Source organism: Lutjanus erythropterus, chromosome 22 (assembly GCF_056507025.1).
Source record: "Lutjanus erythropterus isolate fLutEry1 chromosome 22, fLutEry1.hap2, whole genome shotgun sequence".
Lineage (NCBI taxonomy): Eukaryota > Metazoa > Chordata > Actinopteri > Lutjaniformes > Lutjanidae > Lutjanus > Lutjanus erythropterus.
The window spans coordinates 16,445,995-16,468,516 of NC_139338.1; the positions used below are offsets into that span (position 1 = coordinate 16,445,995).

Here is a 22,522-nt window from a genome sequence, read left to right on the forward strand (position 1 = left end):
GGTTTGTGATTTTCTGTTGTTATACAGTATGTGAACAGAAATAGCATTATGTTTATGAATGCCATGACATGAGGAACATTCAAGAAAAATATTAGATGACTACAGTGAATGTCACATAGTTGTATCTTTTTTATGGCACATGTACACTGCATTTATATACATACATAACAGGGTGAGAATATATATGTAAAATAGGCCTCAGATGGACTAATGATTATTTTCATTGTCGATTGATGTGTTGATTATTTTCTGGATTAATCAACTAGTTGTCTGGTCTATAAAATATCACAAAATGGTGAAAAATGTCAAACAGCGTTTCCTGAAGGTCAGGATGACTTCCTCAAATGTCTTGTTTTGCCCACAACCCAGATATTTAGTTTACTGTCATGAAGGAGTAAAGAATCTACAAAATATTAACATTTAAAAAGCTGCAAGCAGAGGACTTTTTTATTTTTTTCTTTAAAAATTACTCAAACCGATTAGTCAGAATAGTTGGCTATTAATTTAATTATGGATTAATAATGATGTATCAATTAAACCTTGCAGATCTAATGTAAAGAGAGGCTTGTCGGTTATCATTTGTGCATATATATTCTCATATTCCACCCTAGTAAACAGCACTTTTTATCCTTGAAAACAAAGACTGATGAAAAGGGAAGGCTGATAAGAAAGGGAAAGGAGAAGATAAGAAACACAGGAGATGAATGGAGAGATGGGTGGATGGAGGGAAGATAAGATTTAGATATAGCACAAGTTTAGGGAGGGGATGAAGGGATGCTGGGGGAAGGAGAGAGATCGATTCAAGAAGAAGACTGGATGACTACTGTGTGTGCAGGTGAAGAAGTTGTATTGTTGAAGTATTCACCATCTGGTTGAAGCATCTGCCTCCATCTGTTGGTTAAAAGCATTAAACAGCTTTTGGCATTTATACCAATGTCTGATTTCTCTGACTAAATGACAACATTAACAATGATGGCAGAGTTGTGTGTGATGCAAAAGTGGGTATGGCATATTTAAAGAATGACAAGAAGAGGAAAGTTAGCAGCGAGATAGTACAATGTGTGACAACAAAACGTTAAAGGTGGTGGGCAGAGTTTTCCATAAGTGTCGGTTGCCGGCTTAACAGGCGACAATTCATTTAAGACCAGCCATTGACTTTATTGGGCTAATAAAATAACTTTTGGTTCTAATAGGTTTGATTAAAAAGTTTTGATTCACTGTGCTGTGCATCTGACAACCATGATCTTCTGGGTCAAAACATTGGGCCTCTTGCATGAATTGTTCGTACAAACAGATTTGATCTTAAATTGCGTGTGCAAACAATTTAAGAATATTTGTGGCAATCATCAGTACTTTAATACTTCCTGTTTGTTTTTAGGTAATCTAAATTTACGAGCGCTCCAGACCACACAGAAGCCAATATGCACAAAATTCAATCTGTGTTTTGTGCTGTGACATAGTAATAATTATGAAGAAAACATCATTTACCTTATGAAAATACAGAAGAAAAATGTTATACAACTGGTTATTAATTTAATATATTAAATGTTTACATTTAAAGATGATTAGGTTGCCGTGACAAATTCTTCAAGACCTGTGTGCCGTTCTGGAGCCTCAACTTAGATCAGAGACAAAATGATCTAATCCACCTCATTTTCACATATTCAGCGCTGTCACTCTTTTTCTTTCTGAAAAAACCCAATAACTTTCAAACACTAATTTGAGGGTCTGCTGTTGTAACTCTGAAGACCTTTTTAGGGGTCCAGGACCCACTTTTGAAGACCTCTGATTTATAATATATGTTGTGACATGTGTCATCAAAAAATTGCAGTTCTTGAGATTTGGATGTTGTCTTGGGCCATATTGGGATTTTGATAATATTTTAATTAATTTTTAAGCCCTAGTGCAAACTCACTAAATGTTGCCATCATCCATCACAATGCTTGACAGTCATTGTCCATTGAGCCCTCTACCATTGTAACATTGTGATTTAAACGTGCCTTAAAACTGATAAATGTGTATTTTAAGGAGAGTCAGCCAGAGAGTGCAAAAATGAAGGATGGATGTATTATAATAGCAGCTTGCACCTGATTTACCGAAGGGAGAACAGCACGAAGTACTGGCCAATTTGTAATTAATATCCAGCATGCATAGATATAAAAAGTATAAAAGAAAGTTTCCATCACAGTGTTTCTCTGTGGACGTCGCTGTATGCCAATTTGGTAGACAACGTCCAGCCCATCTTGTCCTAGTAAAAGACCTATGTCATGTCCGTAGTTTTACAGTTTAAAATATTGCAGAATGCTTTTGTAGTTTTTGCCATTGACCAATTATGCAAACTAACATCAGATGCCCCAAATCAGTTTTGAAAATAAAATGTGACGTAATAGCACCTCCTGCTATTACTACTAATACATTTTATCCATGATTTATATCTTTGGTTATCCAGTCAATAAGTAATTTTCTCCTGCTTTGTGTGTAACAAAGTGAATGTTCTATCTTAAACAGGTTTGGGCTAAAATGCACAAGAAGCCCAATTACAATATTTCACTACATGTTTACAAATTAGTAGGCAAACTCATTAAAATATGAAATAATATAGATCAGTGTAGTGGCATTAGAATGTGCTAGAGACCAGCAAATTTGACCTTTTATGGACAAAATATATTGGTCCAGGGGCTTACTAGTCCACATCCTTGTGGAAAACCCTGGGTGAGAAATCAAAAGGGCTAAATAAGAAAAAAAAATCAAAAAGATCAGAAGAAGAGATTAATTTAGGAATAGGAATGTGACAGAGAATGAAGCAGGGAGTAAAATTATAGACTGATAGATGATTGGTGCTGTCAGGAAGGCTTGAAAAATGTGTTTATCTTCTTTTCTGCTCAAAAGCAAAAGTATGGTTGCAGCTGTAGTTGGACACAACCTTTTGAGAACAACTCTGTGCGTGTGTGTGCGTGTGCGTGTGTGCGTGCACGTGTGTGTATTTCTGGTGGTGTCTGTCTGGATCCTCTGAGCACAGCGACACAGCCAGACCTCTTCATTTACAGTTGTCCCATGTCTATAGTTCACTAATGAAAAGCCTTTTGTTGCCTCAAACCTCCTGAGTGGCTTTGTATAGAGATACTGCCTGCTCTTTTTCAATGTGAGTGCAGGCAGCACCAGCTACCACACTCTCTGAGTGTGCGTGTGTGGTACTACAGGGGGTAGAACAGTTTATACTCTCTATTGCTCTCCTCCTGGCTATTTTTTCTTCTTATGAAATATTCATAGTGTTATTCAGTGTGTTAGTTTCACTTTTGGTCAGTTCTACTTCAACAAACACATCCTTCATCTCTGCATTTTTATGAATAAATTCAATCCAGATTATGAATTAATTAAACATCTAAATTGTCTATTGTCTAAATTGAGTTTTCCCCGCAAAAACCTGTGTCCCAATTTGAGCTGTCCCTTTAAGAGTAGTGTTCCTTGCAGGGCTAACGTCATTGTCCACTGGTCTTGTTAATTTTTTTCCCTCCCTCCCTAGCTTTCAGCAGTGACCTTGGGAAGTAGACATACAGTCCACACACACAGATGTGAGCATGCACACTGATATATAAACAGCACAGGTGTACACGCACACACAAACACAGATTAATGATTCTCTTTACACGTTTTTTTCCTCTGCCTTTCTTTCTGTTCAGCTCGCTATCCGCTTTTTTTGCGCTTCCCTCCCTCTGTGCGAGTCTGTCTTTCTCCCTCTTTCATCTGTCCACTCTTTATGTTTCTGCTCTGTGGTTTGGTTCCAGTTGCAAATGACTGGATGGCTGCTTTTTGTAGTGTGTGTTTGAGGAAAAAAAGACGGCAAGAATTTAGAAATTTGCAACAGCTTGCGATGTTTTTTTGGTGTTTGTGTTTGACGTGTGTGTAGATTCTCTTTGGAGTGTGACAGACAATCACCCACGCACTTTTCTATAACTAACTTACATATATTATAATTGAAAATGAGCTCTGTGTGTGTGTGTGTGTGTGTATATGGTGCGTGTGTGTGTGGCGTGATGTTCAGAATTTGACTGCAGGTATCAAAGTTGCTTTGCTGCTGCTCAGGCTGGCTGTGTGTGTGAGTATTTTGTATTCAGTACCTGACTGAAGGCATTTTCAGTGGTGCTAAGGATTATAGAAGATTACAGCACTCCATTTTCTCAGGGCAAGTACAGCCCGACAGTCAATACGCGAGGTGCTTCGACGGTGAGGTAATTTGGTCCTTCCTGTCGAGCCACTGAGTGCAATAATATCAGAAGATTAATACAAAGCAAAAGAACAGAGTGCTGCTTTTTAATGATATATTAGTCTGAGCTCACATTGTTCTCATGCTTAAAGCTGTGTAAGAGCATTCACAACAAAGCCCCACGTTTAAACTAGCTAGCCTGTTTAGGAGCATGACTGGACAAAGGAATTTGGTCTGCAACTCATTCGATGGACAAATTCGAAAAGTTATCACAATATGGAGAGTTCTGTGGTAAATTTAATCTCGACTGTTCCGTTAGTTAAAGAGGTAATTCCCATTCCCTTTAAATCAAGAATTAAATTACATAAGTAAATGTTTGACTAATTATCAAAATAGTAAAATAATTAAATAATTTTGTTTTGATCGACTAATCAAGTAATCTACTAATTGTTGCAGCTTTAGATTCAATAAGGTTTTAATGTATTTTTGTACTGTATCAGAACTTTGAGTGGGTATCAAACAGTTCACTGATAAATGAATTATCCACAGTGTATTATCCTAGACAGCTGAAAGGAAAATATATTTAAAGTAGGAAAGCAATATTTATCTTATCCAGTTCCGCCTACAGACAAAGAAGTAAGCTTTAAAACACTGGAAAACATTCATCCATGTAATCTTGCATAATAACACCTGTGTGAATGACAGAACATTAAAGCATATGAGCATATGTTAAAGCTGGAGTATACATGAAGGAAAAAAATGTGGATTTTAATGGGTAAAGCCTCAGATGAACAAATCTACTTGCAAAATACCATGTAGCATGCTCATTTCATTAAGCATGGCCGTGTCAGGCTGTGATAAGAAAGAAGCAAGACTAAAGCTAGCTCTTTGTGTCTGTGGGAAACCCCCTCTTGCATTTCTGGTGCTCCGCATTTGTCTAAAACACAAGTTTCATTTGTACAGCAGTTTGAAACTTCGCAGTTTCGGGTTTTAACATTACACAGCCACCTTCAGCTTAGCTGACTCCAGCTTCTACCATTGTTGGTATTCTCCTCCTACACTTTTCATACACTTTATCCTGGAGGCAGATCTGTAGCCTCTAAACACAGTGTTTACAAAACAAGCCAAGACTTTGCTGTTGCACCTTGGCATCTCACACTGCAGTGTTTAAAACCATGTTTAAGCTTTGACAAAGTCCTGGTGTCAACTTTTGCACAGATATTTGATACTTTAGATTGTATATTTAATATTGTATATAATTGTAGGCTGCACATTGTTCCTCAGTTACTTTATTTATGCTCTTTTCTCATTATCTCTCCTGATATCTTCCCATGTTTCTTGTGTTTTTGTTTTCTTCACTTTTTATATATGTTCAACATTTATCATTCAGAAAAAGTCAGAAATTGTTCAGGGAAGCTTGTTTTAAACTGTGCATATGGCAATAAATAAATAAATTTAACTTAAACTTGGACTTGGATTATATTAATTCAAAGTGTGATTGTTCATTCACTTGCCTGTTTTGTGTGCCGAGAGAGAGGTTATGTAAGAAAAGTTTTGAAAAGCGATTGTGTGTGAGGCACCAGTCAGCAGCCAGAAGCTCTGTTGTGACGCAGGCACAGTAATAGACTAATAGACTTAGTCCTCTGTAGACTGGCTGGACATAATGATTTAGAAAGAGTGACACAGAGAGCTGTGGAAAGAGGGGAGGACGGGCTTACAGAGGCTGGGGAGAGGTCAGATGAAGTAGCGAGATGATGTCATGTCATGAACTCCAGCCAGACAGAGTGAAGGATGTGCTGAGGAGAGGAGGGAAAGTTGTTATAGAATTAACAAGTGGTTACAGCGGTTGAGGCAGAGACAGAAAAGACACCAGGAAAGAGCAAGAGGCTTGATCTAATAGACTTCCCACAGGGGACATGGGTATTAATGTGAGGAAGAGGCAGAGGAGGAGACGGAGAGGCTGACGGAGATGAGAGCAAAATAGATCATCTGAGTAAAACAGCAAGAGGAAAGTAGAGATGATCTGTTAGACTTAAAGATACTCTGCAGCTTTTAGCCAAAGAAAGTGATGGCAGTGGAGAGATGACAGTGATGATAATTATATGTAATAATGTCGACTTTTTAATCTGGTGAATTTGTGGACCTGGAATACCAAATGAGATGCAGTAAATGTAGATAATGTTCTGGGGAGGAGAGACAAATTATTTGTCTGGTTTATTCTTTTGTGTCCAGAATTTTTATTGTTTGGCTTGTTTGTATTTATTTATAACCTTGTGCTTTTGTGCAGCAGTATCTACATTTTTAGCCTCCCTACCATAGACCCACTTCTGTCATTTTCAGGGGGTGTAGGAGATGTTTTGGAGGAGATAGCAGGTCAACAGTACATGCCACATAGAAGTGATATACATCATCTGAAAGCTGGGGAACTGAAGATTAATTTGAAATACAGCTCAGAACTCTATGTTAAGATTTTCTAGACATAAATCTGTAATAAGCATTTTTTTATCTTTAGGCATCTATTTAGATTTTGAATGATTAGAGTGTATAAAGGCTTAGAACAGTAGTACTCAACTTGTGGCCTGTGGGCCAAATCTGGCACCCAATAAGGTGCTGAGCCCTCCATTGATTTTCTTCTTCACATGAAAATGATTTTTTTTTCATTTTGCCTTATTAATATTATTAATGTTTGTTTATTAACTGGCCCCTGGCCTCCTGTCATTTTGCAAAAGTGGCCCCTGGGCAAAGCAAGTTGAGTGTCCCTGGCTTAGAGCATTATGATTGAAGTGTATGATGGCCATATATGATGGCCCATTCTCTAGCATGTCTAATAAGCTGTTGCAGCATTTTCTTGGGTTGATACCATTCATTGGACACATCTGGTGTCAAATTTAACCAGTTGTGACCATTTGAGAATAGTCAGAAATCCCTATAAAATACAAATAGTTATGTAATTTCAGTCATTCTTTAATGTTCGGTCTGTTAGCGAGGTAGTTAGCCCCTTAGTTTGTCAGTTGCAGAGCTACCGTTTGCCTTGTTAAAGTTACCGCACTATTAATACAAACTCAACACTTCCTGTATCAATTTCAAATTAAAAGCTCTCTGGCATTTCACTGGACAGAAACCCTTCATTTCTTGGCAAAGCTTTAATTGTGAAACATTTGCAGGAACGTGTCGTGAAAACTCACTGACTTTCAACTCCACTTTAATTCATCCAAGAAGCCTGTGACACCTAGTGGTAAAATCTGGTATTACCAGCCCAGTTTTATATGTAATATCAAGCTGAATTCTGAATACTGTACCAGCTGCCGTAATAAATCAAAAAGCAATTGTGTTTGAGGTTAATGGACACCTTAAAAAGTAGCCATGCCAGTTTTTCCCTCGCTAAAATTCAGCCTTACTTTAGAGTGTTATTAATGACACCAATGGAATTCCTAGATCTTGAAATTTCATATGATACCTCTATCTTCACTCTACATCTAAAACTGAGCCTGCTACAGCCTCTGAAATAAGGAACAAGTACCCTAAATATGTTGCTGGTCATTTTTATCCATTGAGTGAGTTAACATGCACGTACACTGAGGCAAGCAAGGACTGTAGCATCTTGAACAGTACTGCTCAGAGGAAGTCTGTCACATTTCCTGCTTCCTTCTGTTTGCCTTCACTTATTATAGACGAGCAGTGTGTGTGTGCATCTGTGTTTTTGAGTGCGTGTGTGAATCACTGACTGTTAAATTTATCCGTTTATTTGAGCCAGAGGAAGTGCTTCATAATACTCCTCCTGTGATAGTGAGAGACTGTTCTCTTTGTTGACAACATGGGGGTTATTCTGCTGTTAAATTATGCGTTGGGTAAACACACAATCACACACACACACACACACAAGAAGAGAAAATAGATACACAATCACAAGTATGTAGATGAATGCACACACACACACACACACTGGCTTAGGAATGTTCTGTGCACACATGGATTCAAATGGCTTCATGCTTACAAGCATTTGTGTACTTTCCTCTCAGTATCTAGGTCATTGACTCAGTGAGACTATTTAAAGTTGTGAAGTGTTTACGTGTGTGTGAGTGAGTGAGTATTTCAAGCTTTTAGTCATCATCGTCTTAGGAGGATATCACACAGTGTCAGGGCACAGATGCAGTGAAATGAATCGAGCAAACAAACACAGCCACGTGGCTTGGCTCGTCCATGCATGATTAACTGATTTATTTAGTTAATTTATCATAGATTAAGTAAACTCCAATAGTTATTTGATGTGTGTAATTAGACCAATTTGCAGTTGAACGTGTAATGGCTCAGGAGCTTGCTCAAGGGTTTTTTTTTTTAAACAGAACACGACTGATGACGACAACACGCTGAGTGACATGAAATTAATCAGCAAGTGATAATATATCCATCTTTAAAGTCTTTTATCAAACAAAAATACTCAACAATTGCCATGTCAAGCTTTTCAGATGTGTGGATTTGCCGCTTTTATTTGTTTCATATCACTGTAGATTTAATATCTTTGGGTTTTAGACTGTTGTTTGGACAGGACAGCTGATCTGTTGATTAGAGGTGAGGGGACAAAAGATACAGCATAGTTTTGTGTGGCATTATCTTAGGCTGCAAAATGAATCTAAATTCAATCACAAGAGGTGCAATATTTGTTACAGGCAAAATGTGTCAAAAACCTTGCATTAATGGATGTTGTGAGGCAGAGATGTCCTGTCCTCCACATCAGATTCTACAGACTCAAAAAAACACATCTTCATTAAACTTCTTTGTACTAATATAATAAAAAGTGGCTTTTTTTTTCAGTCATGCTGCTGAGTTTTTTTCTGGTGAGGTCAGCTGAGGTCACAGTCAGCGGGATTGGTTGGTTTTTACCACAGTGCTGTTCAGTCTATCTGCTTGACATTCCTGTTTTGCTGCAAAAATAATGATTCAAGTGAGATGTATAGATTTAGAACTCATTAGGTGAGGTCACCAAAGTTTTTCTTTGGGGACATGTCTTTTATTGGACCTGTGAAATTAGGAATTTAAATGTGCAAAACATTAACTTTTTTTTAAAAAAAAAATCCACTTTATTAGTTTTCACAACAGGAAAAGAAACGTTCAAACGTGCACAAAAAACAATGTAATCCTAGATTAGAAGTAGCTTGTTGTTAAAATAAGCACCTTTTTCATTCAGTTTGACATAAATGAATACATAGGATGCTTAGCCTTCTAATAAAATTATGATTGTTGAATAAACAATGTGAACACCCGATAATTTAGGATGTTAGCGGGTTATTTAGGGATTGTTAAAGGCCAGGATTTGCCAGCTAAATAAGCCTGCTTTAAAATGTCTCGCCCAGTATCTAAAAATTAAAAGTTACAATTCCAGTCATAGTCAAGTTATTGTCTCAACAGATGTTAAATTTTTTTAATGTTTGCTAAACATTACAGTGACCGAAGTTGAATATGAAGACCTGTAATTAGCTGTGTCACTTCATCCTGTCTGTTGTAATGAGTTGTTATTTTGATATCAGTTTGTCACTGTTGCTGACCCCCATAATCCAGTTCTCGTGGGCGGTCTCCACTAATTATCCAGCCTGCATAAATGACCAACCGGACCAACAACTTATGCAAAGGTTCACACTGCCGGAAATGTCTGCCACACACCAACACACACACATACGTGAGGGTTACTGTTATCTACTGTCTTTTGTGATTGGCCGCTGTTTTGAGGATTTAGTGCCTTGCTCAAGGACACCCTGGGAGCTGCAGAGCACATTCAGTCTTTTTCCACTTCATTGTTTCCATCCTCATTACTTCACTTCCGTCCTCTTATCCTCACTAACCTCTCTTTGTCACACTGCGCCTCCCTCCTTTTTTGTCTTTTAACATCTTTGCCTTTAACTTAATCTTATCTGCTGTCTCTTAGTCTATAGTCCTCTTCTCTCCGCCTCTTTTTCTGTCCTTTACCTTCCCCAAAAAATCACGTTATCTTCATTTTCACCTGCTCACCCTCCTCCCCTTTGAGTTACTTCCATCCTCCTCTTCATCTTTCTCTCTTTCTGTCTTCTCTGTCCTCCTACATTTATTTTTTCTCCTTCACAGCTTGTCTTCCTAAACTTTCTCTCTCTCGTCTTCCTCTCACCACTTCTCTCCATCTGTCTTTCTTCCTCTCGTTCTTTCTCTCCTGTGAATCGTTGCTCTCTCCTCCCTCTGCTCCCCTCTCTCTTTATCTCTGCCTTGTTGTCAAGTGGTGACTCACTGGAGGCGAGCAGCCAAGGATCTGGCCAACACACACACACACACACACACACACACACACACACACACACACACACACACACACACATACATGCACTCACTCACACACCCTGATCAGCCAAGAGTACAGCATGCAGGCCACATGCTGCACGTACTGCACACACACACTCGCACACAAAGACGCTGTTGAGGGCCAAGGGTACGGGAGACGGGTTAGACACACACACTATGCTCTGTCAGCCAAGTGAGGAGCAGTAAACAGTCTGTTGAGTCACACCGGTGGAGCAGAAACATCAAGTGAAACCACCAACACAGACGAACGTGTGTGTTTTGACACCCTGTAGTGATTAATAGCTTCCATGTCAGTGTCTAGTTTAGTGTTCCCCTGTCTTCTCTATTGTTTTGCAATCAAACAATATGAAATGCATCTATAGTTTATCGTAAACATTTACAGTGCAACCTGTTGGTCAAGCCTGTAAAGGTAACATATCTAAAATCCTAATGTAACCAAATTTTTTGATAAACGTTTTAGTACAAAATGTTAGCAATACTTATAAATTTCCTGCTAAAATACAGGTGCATGTGAATCAAAGAAGAAAAGTCCAATAGTAATAACCAGTAGTCCTACTAAAGATTAAAAAATGCCTCCTGAGAGAAATTTAAAGAGAGTAAAAAGGACAACCTTGCCTCTGACTAAAGTAAATTTCATTAGAAAGAAAACATCTCACACTTTGCAAGTATTAGATGTCCTATAATGAACATTTTATACAATTGGATGTGGGATTATTTTTTGAGGAAAAACTAGACTGGGAAAATTGGATTTTGTTTTGGGGAATCTCCTCTGAATATTTTATTTTATTTTTTTAAACTTTTTAGGTTTGAAGATAATACAGTTGTCAGAGTCAATTTAGGATCCAACTAGGATAATTTAAAATTACAATCATGCAAAACTGCCAAGCTTATTTCTGTTTTTCTATCTTACAATATATGTGATAAAAGGTCAAATATTCTGTTCTTCCTTTTGATGGGGACTCTCTACAACCCACTCAAGGACCCCTGTTGGTCCCCAGACTCTAGCTTGAAACCCACTGCCCTGAAAGACCACTGACAAAAATATGAAGTGTGACCAACTGGATGTCCTAGAGGAATTCAGGACCATAGGAGGGCAATTAAACAGGGATGTGCTCCCCCTCTAACAACAATGAGTGCATTTGGCTCCATAATGAGCCTGATGAAAGCGCTGCAACTCAATTACAGGATAATATCCCTAATGTTTTGAAGACTCAGGGCACATTTCTTGGGTAAAGAGAATCGACAACTATGAAATTTCACCTGAGCATCACATATTTCCCACAGCTTTCACATAAACATTGTTCAATGTTATGATTTCTCCTGTGGTTGTTGTGTTTCTCACAATATCTAAGCCGTAGTGTAACAATAATTTAGGCAGAGGGAGTTCAGTACTGTACTGCTATCAACAAAACACTGAGGGAACTGAATAGAATTAGATTTTTGTTAATAAATAAGCAGAGCAGCCAATTTCACCTACCTGTTGTGGGGTTAAAATAGGATCATAACATCATCGTCTAATGTTGTGTTTCTCTGTGGTCCCTGCAGGTGAAGAAGACGTACAGCAACGGTACGTACAGGGCCGGGGCCATGAGACAGATCAGCCTGGTGGGAGCCGTGGATGAGGAGGTCGGGAATTATTTCCCAGAATTCCTCGGCATGCTGGAAGAGTCACCCTTCCTGAAGGTTAGTGAGTCAGGGCCGCGTGAATGGCAGTAATGCTAATCAGCAACAGAATGGGTGGATGGATGGTGAATTGGAAAATGACGGGGGTATTCAGATAGGCTCAGATCACATCCTCGCAGCGGATGGAAGAACAAGATAATCTACAATGGGAATAAATCAGGAGGCTGCGATTTATAACATTCTACTGTGCTGTGAGGTCAAAGCTTAAGTCATTTTGTGGTGGACTTAAATGTGCAACAGCAGAACTTGAAAGTTGTTGCATTTGAACTTAAAGGACATTTTCTGTTATTGTCAACAGATCCTGTGAAAAGGCCAAGATTGATATTTTGATTTATGTGGCCCTCAGCCTCAAGCCCATTTGTTTCTACTGAAAACACAAGACTTGTTCTGCACTTTTTTTTTTTCAAATGTTTATCAAACAGGAGTAACTGCTGCATTTGTTATACTTTTTCAGCATGAGGTTTGTACCCATTGTGGTATAGTGAATATCATAGACAGCAGGAAGGTTTCTGTGGGATTGACTCAAAATAAATTACAGTAATCATGTTCATGGTAATGGAGAAACAAGTCAGCAAGTTCAACGGTGTGGCTTATTGTTGTGCTTTTGGACAACAATGGAGCTCTAAGGTGCAGAGAAATACGCTACATCAGGCTTTGGATACACAGACAATACTTTTTAATGGGGAATGTCACTGTTGTTTTGATCTTTTGATGATATTTGTTTACGATAATAAAAATATAGAACATTGCAGGACTTGCCACCTAAATTTATACAATCATAGAATCTCAGAATTTTGTTTTCCAGGCCTTTGAAAAGGCGTGGAATTAGTAAACGTTGAAATGATGGCTAATATGCTTGAATGATTCAGTGCAAGTGTTCATTTAATATTTCATGACTCTCTAATGATTGACACAAGAACAAGAGAATGACAAAATTTTAGTCATGGAAAAGTTTTGAAATTTTAGCCATGAAAATTTGTGTGAACCCCGGTAAGTTTGGCATCATTTGATTGTCTTGGTTTTATTAATCTTTACTTTCTTTGTAAATTTGACGCTTTCATGTTTGTTAGACAGCTGTAATTGTAATTTGGGGATTATGTTGCCACTAGTAGCACTAATGCTCCCTACTGAAAATTTTTTGGCAAAGCAGCACAAAATTGAGGAGCACCACTAAAACTGACATGCAAAATTCTTCAAAGTGGCTCTCCTACCTGCGGAGCAAACCTTGTAAACCATTTGCTACTGCCCCACAGACACTCTGGTTGTAGTACTCCCACTGCAGTCCATCCTCCTTTAAAACAGTTTACTCCATCTGTCCTATACAGACCTGTATGGAGCAGAATGAGGTACAAACAGATAATTGTGAAAATTATCATTAACAAGAAACTGTTGAAAATATAAAATGTAGAAAATGGTAAAACACTGAGCTTTGGCTCTGCTGCCTGGTAATAAGTCCATCCAATTTCACAGAACAGATGGTACACTTTCCATGATTGAAAAAGGAGCAGGAGGAAGGTAAATCTTATATTACCTGCTCTTCTCTTAATAATTACATCAACACAGAGAGCCTTTTTTGTTTTTTTGACAGACCACATAAATACAATCACTAAAATGATTTAACCATACTAAAATACCATTGATGACCAACACAAATATTACTCAGTGAGTGCATAATGTCCCATTATTTTTACAAACAAAAGAAAAGAATTGGGAGCATATTTGCAAGTCGCGAAGCTATAAAAGTTAGTTATAACATTAGTCGCTTCAAGCAAAATGCAACAAAATGGTAACAGTATGGAGCCCTGCATTTATTTATTATCTTGCCAGTGTTCCTCATCTGTCTGGAAATTCAGTTTGAGGAAGATATACTGACCACCTGCTCCTTGCTTTGGTCTCCCAGCAAAGTTGAACATGCATGTCTACTTATTCCAAAACATTCAGTTTCATTGTGTCCTCCAAACACTTGATTCAAGGACTCTAATGAAAGCTCAGTTGGGCTCACTCTCTGATTGTTAAAGTAACATCGTACTCTGTCGCAACATAAACTAGATGTTACATGACAGTATTCAGTTAGCTGACATTGTGTCACACAACACATTCTAACTGAAATATAAAGTAGGCTTTAATTTACTTGCTTGTACCTCATAAATGATGTATTTATTCTAAATGTCTGGTAACTGAGCTATAAACTACATTTCCCCAAATACTTTGATGCATTTACACCACTGATTGTTTGGAAATGTCACAATCTGAACAGATGGAGAGACAGTACGAGACACAAACATTAACAACACACCTAATATCCACAGTGGCGGCTGCTGGCAAAGAAAAGGCGCTAAGTGGCGTGTCGGAGGGATTAGTTGCAGCTTCCAGCTTCAGTTCAGTTCATGCTGGTTCTCTCTTTTTAAAATGTCTGCATGGGAACAGACCACCAAAACACTGTGTTTACTGCTGTCCCTGAAATGCAGGAGTGACAAGCTTTTCTTCTATTTGCTATTCTGTGTTGACACTTCAAATCTCCTGCACGCCAGTGTGGAGGAGTGACGGCGTCGTACACTGAATATCAAAAGACGCACATCCTCTGGTGCTTCCTATCTGTCGAGGGCTTTGGCTCTGATTCTGCAGCCTCCGAATGAAGCATCTCGGGGAGCCAATGACAAGTTTTGCGACGGGGGGCAATTTCTTGCACATGAGATTTCTTTTTGGGGAATAAATGAAATACGTGATGAATTGGTTAACAGCTTTGATTATTTTCCCTCATGTTCTGACTCCTGTCTGTATGTCTGGCTGCAGCGGACACTTCCATGGGGAACGTTCTCCAGTCTGAGGCTGATGAATCCCACAGAGAGCGACGACGGTCCTATAATGTGGGTCAGACCAGGAGAACAGATGATACCTGTAGCTGATATACCAAAGTCCCCTTTTAAAAGAAAACGGTGAGTCTAGCTGCAAACAGGACAAAAATTCACACACAAATGACGCCAGACGATATTATGGATCCCGCAATGAGACAGAGACAGAATTAGCAGGGATTTTGGTCTCTATGAATGTTGTTTGCACTGGCTACCAGTCTCGGTGGTGTGTGTGTGTTAGTGTGTGCACCAACCTTATCGAGCCAGCTGTACGGCCCAGGAGGACCGATTATGGCTCAACAGCACCAAAACACACTCACACATTTGAAGCAGCAGCCATGGTAGCAGCACACAGCTTTGTTGTAGGCGAGCAGCACTGGATGAGGCAATTACACCCTCTCTGTTTGTCTCTGTCACAGTGTCATTGTTGCTTACACATAAGCTCTGTCTCACACACACACACACACACACATGATTTCTGCGAGGGAAACCATGAGAGAGAATGTGTGTGTGTGTTTGTGAGTGGTATGTGGCTCACCACTCAGATGAGATCATCGTTATGTTAATAGAGTCGACATCAGACGCTACTTCACATGGCAGCCAGCCAAACACACATTCCCACCATGCAGCAGATATTTATTCTCTCTTGTCTCAATAGTAAGATTTAAAAAAAAAAACAAAAAACTGGCTTTTGGATCTACATAAAATCATCTACAGCTGTTTTGTTAATCAAGTGAAGTAATTTTTAAAGTAAAAATACCAACCACTGGCTGGTTCCCACTTCTAAATTATCAGGACTTGCTGCTCTTTTATATTATTATAACTAAATATCTTGGGAGTTTGGACTGTTGGTGTTAGCAAATTGAAATGAGGGATTTTTTTAAAAATATTTTCTCAGATTTTATAAACTAAATAATTAATGGAAAAATATTACTTGCACTTAAGGTTTGTTTTTTTCCTCTAAATTAGAGATGCCCCAGTCACACTGTTGTGCCAACAGCGCCAGCTGTCGAGCATTTATGAGTCATATCAGATGATTTCATTATCACATTATCAGTCAGTTTGACTGCATTGTAGTGTATTATGATCTCCACCAGGTGACAACGTAGTCTAGACTATATAAAAGCTTGTGTGATTGTATAGTTTGAGCCGTGCGTATGAGTTTTTAACCACAGGTTTGTTGTACTAGTTTGTCTTCAGTGCTTTCTGCCAGAAGTGATTACATTTTTAAACTGAAATTTTCATATAGTTTTGTTATTTAAAAAATAGAGTGCTATCACCTTCAACAAGTCTGAATAGTGTGTTTAGGATTCATGCTACATTCTCATGGAGGCATTGGCATGCAAGGAAAAAAATCTTAAGGAATTCAAGTAAGACTTAAGGGATGATGAACAATGATCAGGTCGTTAATGTGAAATAAACCTAAACAGGGCGATGCAGGATGCAGAGCGGTCTTTAATTATCCTTCAGGGGTTTATTTCACATGAATGACCTGCTCACTGTACATATCCTGCTTATTACACGGTTACACAGTACAAATCCTTTTGCAGTTGGTGTCCTCATTTGGGTTAGTTAGCATGCAACAATGACACCAGCTCACTTGAGAACTGGCTGAAGTGTTTTGCTTCATCGCTCAGTTTTCTCAGTTCAAATAACTTAACAGTGCTTGAAAAGTGCTTGAGTTTTACTCTTAAAAAGCTGTTCGAGCCCTAGATTTATTTAGTCAGACTTTAGTAGCTGAATAAGAGGAGAAGTAATAGAGGAAGTATAATCCCTTTATCATTAGTGTCTACACTCAAATTCAACCTGTAAATACATATGTTTTGTTGCATAAACATGTTACGCATCAGCTGGTGGAGGATGTTGAGGCAGTATATTGAAGAGAATAGCTCTCAGGAAAGTGTGTGAACATTTGTGTGTGTGTGTGCGTGCTGTCAGAAACACTCGTGTAACAGCTGGGGCTGAAAGAATCTGTTCTTATAGAGACACAGATGGATGGGTAGATTGAGACAGAGAGAGCTGGTTAAACTGTTCTCTTCTCGTCTTTCATTCGTGTCCAGTCTCATCCCATCACTTGATCATAAATTACCATGCGAAACAAAGTGACGTCTACAAATCAAGGTGTACTCTACTCATACCTCCCCCTCTTTTGCCTCCCACATCTCTCCTCTCCATCTCTCATTCCCCTCCTCCTTCTTCAGACTTCCTTTTCTTTTTTCCTCTCCTCCCACTTCTGCCTCATTTCTCTGTCCTTGTCCTCCCGCTACCTCATAATATCTGCCCTGTCTTTCTTTCTCAATTTCTCTTACAATCTGTCATGTGTTTCCTCCTCTTGACCTCCCTTTCCGCTTTAACTTGATTTATTGCAGTGTTACTGTGCTGTTATTTTCAGGAACTCTGAAAGTGTTTAGAGAAAGCACATATATTAAATATGCCACAGCAGTGCGAGGGTTTTTGTTTATGTCTGTCTCTGTGTATAAAGAAAAAGGCATAAAAACAGTGTGAGAGAAAGAGAGAAGGACGTGATCTTATTTGCAGTGAGACCTTGCATGTCTGCAGCTTGACCCTGTGTTGTGTTGAAGGAAGAGCGGGGAACATCTCTTCACAGCGGTCAGCTTCTTTTTCTCTGTGGTTTCAGGGAAAAAGGTCAAACTGTTATGCATTTCTGACAGCACTGAGACTCTCAGTCTGAGAATTCAGCTTGATTATAGTGGTCAGACGATGAAAATAAACCAAAATATTTCAGCTTTCAGCTCCCAGAGATTTACAATAATTGCATAGTAACAGCAGCAGCTTTGGCCGCAAACAGGACACAAGCCTGACACAGATTATGCTGTTCCTGTTTAGAGACAAATTGCATGACGGATGACAGCCATGTCCATTGGGAACCACATGGCTGTTAGCCTGCTTAGTTTCAAGTAGAATTGAAATAATGAGTTGATTAGTCAATTAACAACTTAATGACCAACTGTTTCAATACTCAATTTGCTTCTTGAGCAAAAAGTCCAAACATTTTTAGTACCTGGTTCTCCATTGTTAGAATATGCTGCTTTTCTCTGTTTTATGCAGTTGTAAATTAAGCATCTTTGGGTTTTGGATTGTTGGTTGGACAAAAAAAGACATTCGAATTCCCCCTTCATTCAAAGATGTGTTGTTCTCATTGTACATGTGCAGAATTTGATAGCCACCTGTCCCGAAGAGGGAAAGATTCTCTGTGGTCACTTTAAATCTGTGTTTAAAATAGTGTGAGTATGATTTTGTGATCACTTTAATCACAACTAGTTTGGAAGCCACTTGTTGTCTAGTTTGCAACTTTCACAAGTGTGATGTTGAAACTTGAACTCCAGTGAACATGCACTGAGAATTTTCAACGAGGTAATGGAACTTTTTTTGAAGAAAAACACACACCATACACAAATTATTATTCAAAGCAGAGTATTTTATATATCTGGAGGGGGGTGTTTAAAGATGTCATCCTTGGGCTGTGAGAAATGGTGATGGAATTTTTATGCCGTGTCGGCGACTGCCGTGGCCCAAGGCCTGTCTTTGGGTTGTCTGTCCATCCCGTCCTCGTGAACAGAATATCTCAGGAATTCCTTGGAGGAATTTCTTTAAATTTGCATGAATGACCACTTGGACTTAAGGGTGAACTGCTTAGACTTTGGTGGTCAAAGGACACTGTGACTTCACAAAACACATATTTTGCCACAACACAAGAATTCATACGCTAATTATGACTATTTCAAACAAAAGACACATAGGATAAAATGATGACGTTTTATATATATTATGACATTGTAATGTTCTGCAGAAACACTTTTCCGGCCATTATTCAACGCCGTAAGTCAGGAATAGAAGGGGAGATTGTGACCATATTTCAGTTTCAATGAATTGCGATTAATCCTGGGTGCACTGCCCACCTGTGGTTTGTGACTGTGGTGACTGTGAAAATTTTCAGTGCTGCCGGTTTGAGGATGTGTGTGAAGAATCCACATTTTGCAATTTGTAGCATATTTGCAGCAACAACCATATATGAAGCATCGAGCTTCAGGTGATTGTCGTTGCATCATCAGACAAAGCTCTTTCTAATTCCTCAGTACTCTAACTTCCGTTTTGCCAAAAATGCACTTTTATTAAATTCCCTCAAAGTCTTCACTATATATAGCCTGTTATATGAGTCTCAACAGACATGGATGTAAACTGGTAACTGCGAGGCGGTAACTCTAGTTGTGAAAAAATGATTTAAGACACAAATTATTCTTAAAGTCAAAGTCTTCTGTTTGTGTTAAAACATGTCTGGAGGGGATGTTTAAAGATGTCACCTTGAGCAGTGGGAAACTGATGGATTTTTTTTCCTGACATCTTGTAGACTGAATAAATAACCAATTAACAGAGAAAACTGGAAGATTAATCAATAATAATCATGCATTATCTCAGTGTTTGAAAGGTAAATGTGATGGAGTGTGTGCTGCAGCTTTAAGATGTATATTGACAGAGTTTGTCGTCATAAATCGTGTTTCCCTCTGTTTCGTTTTTCTCCCTCGTCTTTACACTTCTTTTTATTACTGCCTTATCCCTCTGCTTCCCTCCTCTCCTGTTTCCCTCCTTTATCTCTCCTCTCTCCTCTCCCCCTCCTCTCCTCCTCTCCCTTTCCTCTCGTCCTTTCCCTCCCACTTCATTTGCCCATAAATGCACAGGAATCCATCCTGATGACTTGGTGCAGCACTCACACACTAACACAATGCACACTGACATACAACAGGACCTCACATATAGTTAAAGACTTCAGATATCAATGTGGATGTGCACGTTCAGCACTCCTCCCTTTACACTTTCTTCTTTTCAGTGTTTCACTTACCAGCTTTCCTGGTTTTACATTCATTACTGTCAGCCTGCAGTCAGCTCACACACACTGAGCTGTGTGTGTGTCAGTGTATGTGTGTGTGTATGTGTGTGTGGTTATTTCCCCCCTACTCTCTGTACTATTTTCCTCTGCTTCTTTCTTCCTCTTCCACCAGCTCCTGCCTCTCTGTTCTTATCTCTGAATGAATGAATGCACAATTAAGTGTTGAGCACAGCTAGGCTCGCTGCTCTTCTGCGTGTCTGTGTGTGTGTGCTACGCTCTCGAAGGAATCGCTCACAGACTCAGTGCGTGTGTGTTTATACTCTTGTTTGAATCTGACTGCAGCTCCAGTGTGTGAGTCACTGATCCAGTGGTGAGCTGACTGCAGTACTTCCATTGTTTGGCAACAGAGCTTCATGCACACAGACTGAGAGGCTGAGGACTAAATGCATAAAAATGAGCCAAGTGTGTACATATGAATACTAGGGCGGCAACTAACAATTATTTTCAATTAATTGATCAGTTGTTTGGTCCATAAAATGTCACAAAATTGTGAAAAAATGTTGATCAGTGCCTCCCGAAGCCCAAGGTGGTGTTCTCAAATGTCTTGTTTTGTCCACCACCCAAAGATATTAAGTTACTTGCATTTTGTTTTACGTGTTTTGTTCACTTTAATAATACCAATCAAAGAAAAGTAGCAAATTCTCACATTTAAGGAAGTGGAAACAACAAATGACATTTCAGCCTGTTAAATTACATTTAATTAATTAAAACTGTCAAAATAGTCGTCAATTTCTTAACAGTGGACTAGTCAGTTAATTAATCATTTCAGCCATAGTACGCTGTGAAGCTACTACTTGATAGTTTGTTAATTGTTTATAATCCATTTTTAGGTAAAATAGTTCTAAAAATCTGTTGTTCCTGCTTATAATTACTGATGTGAATATCTTTGAGATTTTGGGTGTTAATTGGACAAAAGAAGACTTTAGCAAATGCCATCTTAGGCCTCATTTTTTTATTGATATTTATTTATATTCATCAGCAGCTCTTACATCCTTTCTACTCATGTTGCGCTGTGGCGTCTGGATTACATCAGTGTCAATGGGGATAACAACACCAGCTGATAAAGCCTGTCTGTTGCTTTTATTTTGCCACAGTAGACAGGAAACAAAGCAGTATACAAAGATGTTCACTCACCTTTAGTCATTTTCTGCTTAATTTAGACAGCAGGGAAGCAGAGAGCGGGGAGGAATCTCTTTGTAGAGCTGTGTGAACATATTTTGTGTCACTGTACTGTTTATTTGATCTCATCTTTATTTGTGTCCTATCATAGCTCCACTAATGAGGTGAAGAACCTGCTGCAGTCGCTGCCCAGGACCAGCGAGCCCAGAGAGATGCTGTTTGAGGATAGGACCCGGGCCCATGCTGATCACATTGGCCAGGGCTTTGAACGTCAGACCACAGCAGCAGTAGGGGTGCTGAAGGCTGTACAGGCCGGAGACAGGTAGGCAGCGAAGCAGCATGTGATATGATGTGTCCAGAAGCAACACACGTGTACTAACAGATATCAGCAGCAATCCTCCTCACTCTGTCCTCCCTCGTTTTCAGCTCAGAGCCTCCTCGCGTAACCAAAGACGTCGTGTGTTTCCACGCCGGTGATTTCCCTCACGTAGTTCAGAGGCTGCAGCTGGATCTACATGAACCTCCGCTCTCTCAGGTTTTACATTACACACACACACACACACACACAGACACACACACACAAACACAGAGGGCATGGCTCAAGCATTATTCATCTCAGTGAGGTCATCCTCATTATGTCCCAAATTAGACATTACTTATTCCTGAGCTATACCTCAATATAACTCCTACTAGTTTACACTGGGTGACGTGTTGAGTTAAGATCATGTGATGTTGGATGGTGCCACCTGGTGCAGAAAAGCTGAACTGCACCATCTTATAGAAATTCTCTGGAGCAAAGACTTTGAATGTATTACATATAAAATAAATATGTTTTTGTTTAGTTTACTTAATTTAACCTCAATAAGGACAATACAACAATTTAAACATGAAATTGGCAAATACTGATTACTGATATTTACCACTAGACCCATTGTGCTGATGGAGAGAGAGGCTTACTTGCTTATATCTTTTTATTGGTGGCAAAAAGAAATGGTAACTCTTATTAGGTAATACAGATATACAGATCTCATTCTTTAAATCATCTTGATGTGATGTGTTTAAGCTGATAAAGATAAAGAAACTCTTTTTATGTGAAGACTGTACCAGCACAAAAATAGCCACAGAGCAGCTCTGCCTGCCCTGGAAAAGATCAAAAGGAATTTCCGGGGACCTTCAGATTACAAAACATTATCTTTTATAAAAAAAAATGTAAAAAGTTCTGTCTAGCATTCCAACTTCTCTCTCTAAAAGTTGTTATCAGCAAAAAATTGAGATGAAACTGTAAGATCATTTAATATCATGATTATAGGGACCAAAAGTAGCACAGTAAACTGTTCTCTTGTTTATATAGTATTAGTATAGTACAGTATTGACTAAGTTTTTATATTGTGGTAATCAAACATGGTTTTAATAATAATTAAAATTTGTAATGAT

General features: G+C 38.8%; 1 protein-coding gene across 1 annotated transcript in view; it reads left to right on the plus strand.

The window, feature by feature from the left end:
* Positions 1-22,522, plus strand: part of LOC146306788 (uncharacterized) — a 43,677-nt gene that overhangs the window by 19,143 nt on the left and 2,012 nt on the right. The window contains exons 5-8 of the mRNA XM_084710755.1: positions 12,074-12,211; positions 15,005-15,147; positions 21,240-21,410; positions 21,515-21,623. Coding sequence (XP_084566881.1) covers positions 12,074-12,211; positions 15,005-15,147; positions 21,240-21,410; positions 21,515-21,623 — 561 coding nt within the window. The remainder of the gene's footprint in view (positions 1-12,073; positions 12,212-15,004; positions 15,148-21,239; positions 21,411-21,514; positions 21,624-22,522) is intronic.